General features: G+C 52.9%; 1 protein-coding gene across 3 annotated transcripts in view; it reads left to right on the top strand.

The window, feature by feature from the left end:
• lama5 (laminin, alpha 5) overlaps positions 1–12,231 on the top strand; it is a 72,159-nt gene that overhangs the window by 37,808 nt on the left and 22,120 nt on the right. For all 3 annotated transcript variants that reach the window (XR_014273932.1, XM_082520004.1, XM_082520003.1), the window contains 29 exons: positions 907–959; positions 1,149–1,254; positions 1,322–1,421; positions 1,652–1,808; positions 2,322–2,460; positions 2,971–3,104; positions 3,302–3,405; positions 3,534–3,687; positions 3,759–3,922; positions 4,026–4,134; positions 4,211–4,507; positions 4,713–4,839; positions 5,363–5,502; positions 5,622–5,737; positions 5,819–6,027; positions 6,286–6,487; positions 7,467–7,611; positions 7,723–7,863; positions 8,054–8,215; positions 8,700–8,807; positions 8,925–9,008; positions 9,230–9,460; positions 9,562–9,675; positions 9,763–9,893; positions 10,168–10,248; positions 10,641–10,855; positions 10,942–11,042; positions 11,442–11,625; positions 12,048–12,188. Coding sequence is in view for 2 of the 3 variants with exons in the window: in XM_082520004.1 (XP_082376130.1) it covers positions 907–959; positions 1,149–1,254; positions 1,322–1,421; positions 1,652–1,808; positions 2,322–2,460; positions 2,971–3,104; positions 3,302–3,405; positions 3,534–3,687; positions 3,759–3,922; positions 4,026–4,134; positions 4,211–4,507; positions 4,713–4,839; positions 5,363–5,502; positions 5,622–5,737; positions 5,819–6,027; positions 6,286–6,487; positions 7,467–7,611; positions 7,723–7,863; positions 8,054–8,215; positions 8,700–8,807; positions 8,925–9,008; positions 9,230–9,460; positions 9,562–9,675; positions 9,763–9,893; positions 10,168–10,248; positions 10,641–10,855; positions 10,942–11,042; positions 11,442–11,625; positions 12,048–12,188 (4,149 nt within the window). In the remaining variant the exon portion in view is untranslated. The remainder of the gene's footprint in view (positions 1–906; positions 960–1,148; positions 1,255–1,321; positions 1,422–1,651; positions 1,809–2,321; positions 2,461–2,970; positions 3,105–3,301; positions 3,406–3,533; positions 3,688–3,758; positions 3,923–4,025; positions 4,135–4,210; positions 4,508–4,712; positions 4,840–5,362; positions 5,503–5,621; positions 5,738–5,818; positions 6,028–6,285; positions 6,488–7,466; positions 7,612–7,722; positions 7,864–8,053; positions 8,216–8,699; positions 8,808–8,924; positions 9,009–9,229; positions 9,461–9,561; positions 9,676–9,762; positions 9,894–10,167; positions 10,249–10,640; positions 10,856–10,941; positions 11,043–11,441; positions 11,626–12,047; positions 12,189–12,231) is intronic.

Below are 12,231 nucleotides of genomic sequence, written 5' to 3'. Positions count from 1 at the left end.
TGGAGAACACAAACTTTGTCCAAAAACCTCTCATGTTCAGCTGTTTTCCACTTTTTCTTTGGTCATTTTAGCCTTTTTAGCCAGGGTGAAGGGAGCATCTGCCATCAAACAAGAAGACAGCCGCATGTAGCTATGATGATGTTTGCTAGTTCACCTTACATGCATTAATGTAATAACGTGGTTAGCCTACTCAACGTAAATTACACACGAACAACATGAAGCTACTCACGCAGAGAAGAACGGCTGCTGCTGCATCATCATCCTCATCATTTCTGCTACACTGGCAGGGCTAGGGGCCAGGACTCTCCTCTTCGTGTTTTTGGGGGATGTTGCTAACTCCAGGTCCAATAACAGGCACCACACCTGCAGTAGATGTGCTCGGTGTGAGGTCTCGCAGCAAGCTATCAAATACGGCGCATTTCTCGGCTTTTATCAAAACGCTATGCGTCGCCAGGTGTGTCATCAGATTTGAGGTGTTACCTCCTTTGACAGTATCACAGTATCAGCTTAAAGCACTTGTTGCTGCTGAGTTTGCATCTTTTGCTGTGAAGTACAGCCAGACTTTTGACCGCTTCGCCTTGGGCATTTTTAGCGCTGCTCTAAAAGAACGCACGTACCTGGGCCCGCCTACTATCCTTGGAAAGGTAAAACGATTATCTAGAATCCAAAGTGTATCACAGCTCAGGAAAAAAAAGCACCGAAATGTGCGCTGCTTTTCGGTCTGGTTACTACCGTTTATGTCAGAACAGGTGCCATAATGGCACTGGATACCGGGACCCATCCCTCGTGTCCGCACAAGTGATTGTTGGTTCTCACAAGTATGGTAGAATGCAGATTTCGGTCCTCACAAAGATAGCTAGACAGGAACACACACACACAGAGTAACCTGAGGTTGTTTCTCTGCAGACTGTGAGTGTAACGTGGCGGGGACGGTGAGCGCCGTGGCCGAGTGTGCTCAGGTGAGTCAGCTGACCTCAGGTAACCTGTGGTGTTAGTGAATGTTTGTTCACTGATTGGTCGGTGAGCGGTTGCAGGAGGTCGCTGCCTGTTTGGTTTTTTTTTTCCTGTATTCGTTCCCTTTCTCTAATAAAGTCCTGGCTGCTGCTGTTGTCATGCTAATGGTTGAGATGGTTTGTTGGTGTGTGCAGGAGAGCGGTCAGTGCCACTGTAAGCCCAACATCTGCAGCGGAACCTGCTCCACCTGCAAAGATGGCTTCTTCAACCTGCAGGAGAGCGACTACTTTGGCTGCCGGGGTGAGCGGTGCTCTGAGCACTCAGGTACAGGTGTGCTGTTTCAGCTGTTAACCTGTTGTTTTTTCAGGGTGTCAGTGTGACATCGGTGGCGCCGTGGGTCCTTCGTGCGGCGAGAGGAGCGGCCACTGTCGCTGCAGACCCAGCGTGGAGGGGCCAAAGTGTAACCTGTGAGTTCAGCACACCTCAGACAGATTTCAGGAAGTTTAACTGCAGTGAAGCTAAGTTAGGACTCCATTTCCCATAGTTCTAGTCTCCTGTAACAGACAGATGTGGTTAAATGTAGAGATGTCTGTCGTTGCCTCGGGTCGTCACGGCCTGAGTTTCTGTAGTTCTTCAGTCCGTGTTTCATCCCAGCATGCCTGTGCGTTTCACTTCATTGAACTTCCTGTGCCGGCAGACCTCGTCCGGATCACTACTTCCCTGACCTCCATCACCTGAAGTTTGAGATTGAGGAGGGAAGCATGCTGGACGGCCGGCCGGTGAGATTCGGCTACAACCCCCAAGAGTTCCCCAACTTCAGCTGGAGAGGTTATGCTCAGATGTCCCCAATTCAGGTAGGACCATAACCTTTGACCTTTTCTGTTGGCCACACCCCTAATGGTGCAAACTCGATTGTAGAGAAGATTATCCACCAAACACTGACTCAGTGCTGCCTCTGCTGGACGGCAGAGGAACAGCAGACACACATGAGCTGTAGGATGTTTTTCATCCTTATTGGAAGGATCTGATTGACGTTGTTTAAAATAATGTGTGAGTGTGTGCAGTTATTGTGTAATTATGTTACTGTGGCCCAGCTGCATGTTGTTGGGACATGTCGCAGGACTGCGTCTCAGCTCTTGCATGCATTTCAAATGTTTGCTTCCTGTCCCGTGTGAGCGTAGCAGACAGACTGTATTATGTCGCTTTGTCCTGGTTTCTGTGTCGGTGTTTTCTGTCGTCTCTGCCTCCTTTACTCAGCGTCTCTTTTGCTCTTCCTTCTCCTGCCCCTCGTCTTCCTCCTTCTCTTTCCTCCGCTCTGTGCGCCTCCTCTGATCCTCTACTCGTCCTGCTCTCTGCTCCCTTGGTAGTCGAAGGTGTTGGTGTCGGTGTCGGTCGACTCTCCGGACGTCTTCTTTGTGGTGCTGCGTTATGTTAACCGGCGAGGTTCGGATGTTTGGGGCCGGATGACGGTCGTGGAGGATGGCCGGAGCCACCACTGCGGGAACTGTAAGTGCTGGGAGGGGACTCTGTGTTTCCATGGCAGCGCAGGAATCAGGAGAGGTGGGAAGTCTTCTTACTCTCTCTCGATTTCCTCGCGACGCTTCGGTCTCTGCGCTTCGGCTGCGTTTGGCTGCTGGTGGTGGCGGCGCTGTGTCTTTCCTCAGGGCCACAGATCAGTGCAGGTTTCAAGGATTTGAGGACAAATGTTGATCTTGTCTGCCCTCCAACCTCCCTCTCCCCTCCCTCCTGTCCTCTGTTTGGACGATGTCCTCGTAGACTGCGGTGAGGCTTCAGGTTTATATGAGCGAGGCAGACGTCTATCTGACTCGTTTCATCCTCAGATACATAAGCTCTGAGGGCACCACCACCAAGGGTAAAATAACAGCCTATCAGGGCAGCCGCAGAGGTAGGTTCTCCACCAATCGCATGAAAGTATCAGTAGAAGTTGAGTAGCAGAGCAGCAGAGGGGAGGAATGCGTGTTGTGCTCATTCCTAACGTCTCGGTTTGTGTCCAAGGCTCCGAACAGTCCAAGCCGATCGTCTTCGCTCCCAGCGTGGAGCCGACCTTCGTCAACGTTCCCTTTGTGGAGCCCTTCGTGCTGAACCCGGGAACCTGGACCGTGGTGATCGAGGCGGAGGGAGTCCTCCTGGTGAGACGCAAACACGTGCAAATACACAGGTGGTGACAAATCATGGCTCAGCTGTTTGTAATTCTGAGAATGAGGCTGTGTAAGCTGCTGCTGCACACCTGTAAACCACTTTGCAACCCACCGCCACCCCAGTGCCTCCGTGCTGCTCCCCTCACCACGTGTGCACAGGGAATGACTTTTGCTGCTCTATCCTGCAGGATTACCTGGTGCTGTTGCCCAGCGCCTACTACGAAGCTCCCATCCTGCAGATCAGAGTGAGCGAGCCCTGCACCTACAGCCCCGCCCCCGACGCCAGCCAGAAGTAAATACGCTCACGTCATTCATCTTTTGTTAGTGGTTCTGTAGCGTCGTGTTTACACACATCCCTGGTGCGAGCCCGGAGGGAGGAGCAGATGTTTAGATGCGTTGATGTGTGTGTCTCTCTCTCAGCTGTCTGCTCTACAAGTACCTGTCTCTGGACTCCTTCCCCTCCATCTCGGGCAACGATGCCAGCTGCCGCAACGACAACCACCTGCCCCGCCCCTGCCCGACTGAGAAGGTTTCCCCGCGTCACCCCGACATGGCCGTCTGCAGCGGTTTGGATGTAAGACAGCCGTGAAATGTGTCCACAGGTGAAACGTGCAGGTTAAATTAACTTCTTCGGTTTCTGCGCAGATCAGCGTCGAGCTGCGAGGGCGCCTCTCGTCTCCGGGCGACTACGTCCTGGTCCTCGAGTATTCCAGCGAAGAAGAGCTTCCTCAGACGCTGTCCGTCACTGTCAACGTGCCGGGAGCGAGAACGCACCGACACAGAGTCACCTTGCTGCAGTGCAGATACAGGTAAGCTGCAAGGCTCCTCCCCCCACTACAGAGAAGGACGTGTTTGAAAGCGTGCTGCCTCATGCTAAGTCATTTAAATGTGTGTGCGTGCGTGCGTGTGTAGCTTCCTGTGTCGAGTCGTGGCTGTCGACGAGCGGAACAGAGTGGCGGTCTTCTCCCTCTCCTCAGACGCAGAGATCCAGCTGACCGCTGACCGAGCCACCTTCTTCCTGGTGAGAGTCACTCTCGCATCACATGATCGGTCACCTGATCAGCTCGATCCTAATGCGTGTTGCACATGTGTTTCAGCACAAAGTGTACCTGGTGCCCAGACAGCAGTTCAGCATGGAGCACGTAGCCCCGCGCGTCCACTGCATCAGCACGCACGGACACTTCTCACCTGACAGCTCCTCCTGCGTCCCCTCACGCTTCCTGACCCCGTCAGACTCTCTGTTCCTGAAGGAGGGCCAGAGCTCCTCCACCCTGCAGGAGCCCGCCTCCCCTGCTGCTGCGCCTCCTCTGAGAGAGGAGCCAGACTGGATGGGATTGGAGAGACCGCCGTTCGGAGCGGAAAACACCGACCACGTGCGGCTGGACTCGCTGCAGGTACTGATGGTGATGGGGCGTGTTGTTGGGGGGTGTTTAGTTTAGATATGCGTGACGTCGCACGCGATCCGTTTTTATCTCAGGTGAAACATAACGGAGTTACAGAACCCGACTGAGACGTGCACACATTTTAAAGGATCGATAAAAATCCCACGAATGTGTCTGACACCGTAATCATTCCTCTCCCGTCGCCTCCTTTACCCAGAATGCAGTGATGTACTCTGCCCGGGTCCATGCCCTCGGCCGCTACGTTTTCATCCTCCACTACCACCAGCCTCTGCACCCCACCTACCCCGTACAGGTCTTCATTAACGGGGGGCGGATCTGGCAGGGTAAGGACACAGTCTGATCCTGGATCTGCTGCATCACCGTCAGTGATGACAAGCTAGTCAGGTTATTCTCACCACAGACTGTATATAAAAGATGGACATAAACCTGTGGCTGGAGTTTGAGGCTCAGTTTTCAAAGCTGTAATGAAACATGTTCAGACTGCATGTGCATCACACACACAGCGATACCTGCTAATCAGTAACATCCAATCAAAATCATGAATCTCACTGTGCATCAAAACTGGAGCTCCGCCCTGGTATTGGTCACATGATGTCACTAAAAATGCTCCTGAAGGCTCCAACAGCACAAACAGGCCCAGAGCTCAGGTGAAGCTAGCAGACAGCTAGCAGCTACAGCCGCCTGTCAGTAACAGAGGCCACGCCCCCAATAATGCAAACTTTTAGGCTTAAAATCATTTAGAAGCCTGTGGGACTGACTCACTGCTGCCTCTGCTGGGCATCAGAGGAACTGCAGCTTCTGGTGCTGGGGGCTGATGATTGGCTCTATTTTGTTCCTGTTTCTCAGGACACGTCAACGCCTCGTTCTGTCCTCACGCTTACGGCTGCCGTGACGTCCTGGTGTCGGAGAATCAGATCATTCTGGATGTGACGGACCACGAGCTACTCGTCACGGTGCAGATACCTGCGGGGAAGACGCTGTGGCTGGTCAGTGTCGCTGCTCTGCATCACAGCTACGCTTGATGCTGCAGAATGACGTTCAGGGATAGTTTTTTCCTTTGAGGTGGAGATGAGGCAGCAGCTGACGTTCTTCCTCGTGTCTGCAGGATTACCTGCTGGTTGTTCCTGAGTCGAGCTACAGCTCCAGCTACCTGAGCGAGGAGCCGCTGGACAAATCCTACGACTTCATCAGACTCTGCGGTCAAAACAGCTTTTACATCAGGTGAGCGGGTGAAGATGCTGGGCAGTAGTTTAGCGTGTTAGCGTCATCCCCACAGATGTGAACTCTTCCTCTCTCCCGCAGTCCCTCCTCCTCGCCGTTCTGCCTCAGCTCGGCCATATCTCTGTCAGCCTTCGTCAACAACGGCGCGCTGCCCTGTGCCTGCCACGAAGTCGGAGCTGAGAGCGACACCTGCGAACGCTTTGGCGGTCAGTGTCGCTGCAGGCCCAACGTGATTGGACGAGACTGCTCCACGTGTGCCACGGGTTACTGGGGATTCCCCAACTGCAGACGTGAGTGTTCGCCTGAACAGATCATTCACCATCTCACCTTTCCTGTATTTTCAAGTCGTCTTTAAGCAGAAAAATGGAACAACTGAAGTGTGCAGACGAGTGTAAGGCTGCGCGATGAAACGCTGCAGGGACGGCGTCCGAGATTCACACTTATTTATTCATAAAACTTTTATTTTGCTGTGAAGAAGGCGCGTGGGGTTTTTCCTGTCTCGCTCCCTTGTGTTCCTGCTCTCACTCACCTTCCCGTGTCACCTGCAGCCTGTAACTGCGGTTCGAGGTTGTGCGAGCCGGTGACGGGGGACTGCATCTGCCCGCCGAGGACCGTCCTCCCAGAATGCACCGAGTGCGAGCCTCAGACGTTTGGCTGCCACCCGCTGGTGGGCTGCGAGGTCTGCAACTGCTCTCACGCTGGCATCATCGCGCCCGATGTGAGCTGCGACACGCTCAGTGGGCAGTGCAGGTAAGACGAACAGGAAGCGACCTCAGGACAAAGAGGGGTTGTGTGTGTTTGTCTCGCTCCGGTGGCTGTGTGCTCTCTGAAGCTGCCAGGTTTAAACTTTCCGACTGCCTGATCCTCTGCAACATTTCTTTGTGAAGTTTCTATAATTTTACAAACTCCGAGGTTTTTTTGGATAGCTCAATTTCAGATTGATACCTCTCTCGTGTCCGTTATGCACGTTTTCACCACCAGGGGGCAGATCAACTATGTTGCTGCCATCTCATGTGCAATATCTCAGTCTTTCCTTGTTCTGTGCAACATTTTGGTCTCAGTGGAATTACCATCCCCACCCCAAATGAGCATAGCCCCTCCACTCTTATTTATTTATTTAATATATTATATAACTGCCCTGTATACAGCCCCACAATGTTTCTGTTTCAGTGTTTCTACGCATACACCATGTATATAGTTTACTCACATATATCTATACATAGATTTTGCTTTTTTTCCTCGTTGTATATTGTTTTCTTTACTTTTGCACCTTTGTGGTTCACTGTGCAAGAAACCGCACAATGACAATAAAAAGCTCTAAAGTTTATTTTGTTTATAACCTCATTTCTCTTCCGCCTCCTTTCCTAAGGCTGCCATCACACAAGAGAACAGCTTCTTAATGATCTAATGTAATCAAGCTCACGCTGACCCAGTGCACCACCTTGTGGTGAACAGTGTTATTACCCTAGACTGCAGCTGTAGGTGTCTTTCCTCACTTCTCACACACATGTCAGGTATTCATTACGCTTACTGTAAACCTCACAATAACCTAACTGTGACCATGACACAAAAAATGTCCTCAAACTTGTGGAGACGGATATTTTGGTCCCCACAAGGCTGGTAAACTTCCAATTTTGATCCCACAAAGATGTGAGTACATGCTCACACACACAGACAGAGGTCAAAGGTTATAGAAGCTGAGATTCGGCACAACGTTTTCTGTTTCCAGATGTCAGAACAACATCGTCGGACGTCAGTGCGACCGCTGTGCCCCCGGTTTCTACGGTTACCCCAACTGCAGACCATGTGACTGCAACGAGGCGGGGGCCGAGGAGGAAGTGTGTGACCCGTCCACAGGACAGTGTCTCTGCAAGGTTTGCACTCACGTACACAAACGCACAAACGTACACGAGTCTGTCATGTTTGTGTGTCTGACATTGCTGTATGTGTGCGTGCGTGTGTGTGTGTGTGTGTTCCCCCTGCAGGAGAACGTCCAGGGTCCTCGCTGTGATCAGTGCAGAGATGGTACGTTCCACTTGGACCCGACCAACCCAAAAGGATGCACCAGCTGTTTCTGCTTCGGAGCCACCGGCCGCTGCCACAGCTCCAGCATGAGGCGCACCGAGGTGCTCGTCTACATCCCATAATATGCTTGTTTTGTTAAACACAACCTGATGTTTGTGGTAGTTTTTCTGCAGCGAGCTGATCCTGACTCGAGCTCACAGAGTTTCAGAAAGCTGCTGAATGCTGTGACGTTTCCACATGCTCACTGATTTACTGACTTTGAGCCTCACAGCAGCCGCGTCGTCTCTGCAGGTCATGGACATGGAGGGCTGGGTGCTGCTGGGAGCCGACAGGCAGGAAGTCCCCGTAATCGTGTATCCAGATCAGGACCTGGTAGAGGCCGACATCACCGACGTGCCCGATGTTTATCAGGAGCTGTACTGGCACGCTCCGAACACTTACCTGGGAGACAAGGTGAGTTATTCCAGTTAAAGATCAGTCAGGTGCTGTAAGAACCGGGCGGGTAGTTGGAGTCTGAACACGCCTTTATCTGATGGATCTGTGTGCACTCAGAGAGGATGAGGGTGAAGATGAGCCAGCAGTGAGCCTGAGCCGTCTCCAGGTGCAGATCTGTTTTTAAAGCTTACGGCCTCACAGAGTCCCAGAATCCCTCGCTCTGTTACAGACACGTCCCACACAGCCGACCAAAGGCTCAGACGGAGATCAGCAGCTTTCATGTGTGAAAGCGTCACCCTTTATTCTGACGGTTAAATCCCCCGCTGTTACGCTCCAACGACCGGCTTCAGATGGCAGCCTGCTGCAACCTGCATGCGCGCAGCAGACGTGCAGGTTTTATCTGTCGCAGATAAACTGCAGGCCGCGCTTTGTGTTTCATCAGCCTGTACGCCGCGTGGTGCTCTGTTTGTGTCTGAGCTTTGATCTGCTCCTGTCTGCACAGGTCTCCTCCTACGGAGGCTATCTCAGGTGCCGTCTGCACACGCAGACCATGAGAGGAGACGTGCTGCCTCTGCCCGCCGAGGCCCCGAAACCCGACATAATCCTCAAGGTGCAAAGCACGCACACGCACGTGCACACACAGACACACACACCTGTGCCCTCTCATATGTAGCGTTAGCTGTGTGTTAGCATGCTGACAGCTTTACTTCCTGTTTCTGTTGTCCAGGGTAACCAGATGACCCTGGTGTTCATGGAGAGAGAATACTCGTCCCCTGAGGAGCCTCACCTGGGCATCGTCCACATCGTTGAGGTAACGTCACCTGTGCATTCTTCTGTGATATTAGAAAGCTGTTGACTCCTGACCCCATGAGAGGCCTCAGGAAGCCGTTTTAGAGGTTCCCTGTAAACACTTGTGCAGCGTAAGCTCTGGTCAGCTAGTGCACCTGTACCTGTCACTCAGCTGATGTCAGAACGTGACCTCACAGCGGAGCCGATGACGATGTTTTCTTCGTGTCCTTCCTGTGCTTACAGGGAAGTTTCCGTCACTTTCGGACCGGTAACCCGGTGTCCCGAGAGGAGCTGATGATGGTTCTGGTCGGGCTGGAGTCTCTGCAGATCCGAGCCCTGCACTCCCAGTCAGCCCAGTCCGTGTCGCTGCGTGGCGCCGTGCTAGAGGGTGCAGAGAGCCTGCCTGTTGGACGCCACGCCAACAATGTGGAAATCTGCATGTGTCCCGCCAACTACCTGGGAGACTCATGCCAGGTGAGGGACGGGGTTTGGATCTGGGTTTGTTGGGGTGGTGACTCGCAAAGAGGAGGCGGTGATGGCGGATAAAGGTTAAAGGTCGTGATGTGTGTGTGCAGAGATGTGCTCCGGGGTACTACAGAGACACCATCGGCCTGTTCCTGGGGAAGTGTGTTCCCTGTAGCTGTAACGGACACTCGGACCAGTGTTTGGATGGATCTGGGATCTGTGTGGTGAGGAGCTCTGATTGCACGCTGCCTCCTGACGTCCTCTCGCTCTGATGTCACGGATCTCTAACCATTCTTGTCTCTGTCCGTCAGAACTGCCGGCACAACACGGCCGGCGACCACTGTGAGACGTGCCAGGGGGGGTTCCTAGGTAACAACAGCGTGGATGGTCAGGCCGTGACGTGCTCCAGCTGCCCCTGCCCGCTGAGAGCTCCATCCAACAAGTCAGTACCTCCACTCCCTATGCCTCAGCCCATTCCTGTATGTTTGTTGGGAATACTGGGAATTTAGCATGAATTTAAGGTTCAATGATTCAGGCGCATTTAGTGTTTAGTCATCAGTAAATATGGAAGCTGAAAATGTTAAAGGCCCCACATTGCTGCCCTGAGGAACGCCACAAGTAACATTTCCTGTTTTTCAAACTAAGAGTCTCCCACGTGCTTTGATGCTGTCCTGATTTGTAGTTTTTCACTCTTCTTCCTTCCTGTCTGTCTGTAGTTTTGCAGAGGGCTGCGTGCAGAGAGGTGACAGCATGCAGTGTCGCTGTATGCCCGGCTACGCCGGACCGAACTGCGAAAGGTAAACGAGTGGAGCCGCGCTCCAGACGTCCGTACTAAACATGCTCCTCACAGTGAGGTCAGCGGGCGACCTCGTCTCCAAATACTCAGGGTTCAGGAGCTCCACCCATGTAAGAGGGCCAATCAGAAAGAATGTTGGTCTGCAGGGGGAGGAGCTTAAACAGCCTGTTTCAGACAGAGGATGAAGTGAGGGCTGATGGTGCTGAAATCACCCTGAAACGTTCTCAGTCATTAAGAAATCAAATAAAAATTAATAATTTTATGAAATGAATGATAAAGTTAAATATACAAACTAATGATGCTGGTAGGAAGGAAAACGCCACACGCTGTGTATCCATCATAATCATCAGGTATTTCAGTTAAAAATGCTTCACCTGTCGGCCTCTCTCACAGGTGTGCCCCAGGTTTCTACGGCAACCCGGTGGTTCTGGGCAGCCGGTGTCAGACGTGCGATTGCAGCGGGAACTCGGACCCCAACATGCTGTTCACCGACTGCCACCCGCTGACGGGACACTGCCTCAGCTGCATGCACAACACGGCCGGGCCGCGCTGCGAGAGCTGTGCCCCCGGTTACTACGGCGACGCCATTAACGCCAAAAACTGCACCCGTGAGTTCGGCGTCCCGCGGTCACGTGATCAGGTTTGGCAGTGCAGGCTGCAGGTGGATTCAGCGTGTGTGTGCTTTCTAATGCAGAGTGTGACTGCTCTCCGTGTGGAACCGAGTCATGTGACCCGCACAGCGGACAGTGCCGCTGCAAGCCCGGAGTCACCGGGCCGCTCTGCGATCGCTGCGAGGTGAGAGCGCTCTCTGAGGTCACATCACCACAACATCTGTCATTTAAACACGGCCGCCATGTTGGAAGTGGTCTAGAGCCGCACGAGGAGTCGACAGTGATCCACGCGGCGGCGCCATCTTTAGAACATATGAATGTAGCTCAGACTGTCACAGAGTGATGACAGAAAGAGGTCTGTGAATACTTTTTAAAAACATGCATACAACGGAAACATACGTTTTTCTAAATGAGTCACAAAAAAACGAGCCGTATAAGAGGAGAAACGGCGTGCTGGGTCAGGTGATTCATGATGTAACGAGGTCAGAGGTCAGTCCTGCGGTTGGTGACGTGTTTGCTCAGTTTCAGAACACGTATGTTATTCTAAAATGCTCATTCAGATTATTGTTACTCCTCCTCTCAGGATGGCTCGTTTGGCTTCGACTCGTGCTCCGGCTGCCGTAAGTGTGACTGTGACGCCGCTGCGGCGCTCGTCCAGCCGTGTGACCCTCAGAGCGGTCAGTGCGCCTGCAGGCCTGGAGTGAGCGACTCGAGCTGCCGGCAGTGCGCTCCTGGATTCTGGGACTACGGACCCAACGGCTGCAAGAGTGAGGAAACACAAACATCATCACACAAAAGAGGGGTAGGCGGGAAGGTTGGCAGGAAGGTTGGCGGGAAGGTTGGCGGTCCGATCCCCACCTGCTCCAGTCTGGTTGCCAAATATCCTTGGGCGTGATACTGACCCCAAGCTGCTCTCTGAAGCCTCCCTGTGCATGTGACTGTTAGAAAGCAAGAGCTCAGGTAGATTAGCACAGGAACATCTACTGCGTGACACACACACAGATACCTGCTAACACCATGCCGCCATGTTATTGGTCAGATGATGTCATTAAAGGCTCTGACGGCCTTTAATGACATCATCTGACCAATAACAGATGATGTCTGTCAGTGTGAGGCAGCTGCAGCGGCCTGATCAGTCACTGCGCTGCATGTTGGTGTGTTTAACCTGAAGCCCCTCCCTCACCTGCAGAGTGTGACTGCAGAGGAGGACACTGCGACCCGCGCACAGGAGAGTGTCGCTGTCCCGACGGGATGACGGGCCGACAGTGTGACGTCTGTTTGCAGAGGTACAGCGTCCCGACGGAGGACCTGCACGGCATCCACTGCGAGCGTGAGTCTCACACACTCAGAGGCTCTTTGCAGCGTTTGTAATC

Source organism: Aulonocara stuartgranti, assembly GCF_965226115.1.
Source record: "Aulonocara stuartgranti genome assembly, chromosome: 20".
NCBI classification, from domain to species: domain Eukaryota; kingdom Metazoa; phylum Chordata; class Actinopteri; order Cichliformes; family Cichlidae; genus Aulonocara; species Aulonocara stuartgranti.
This window is presented reverse-complemented; position numbering and strand designations above follow the sequence as displayed.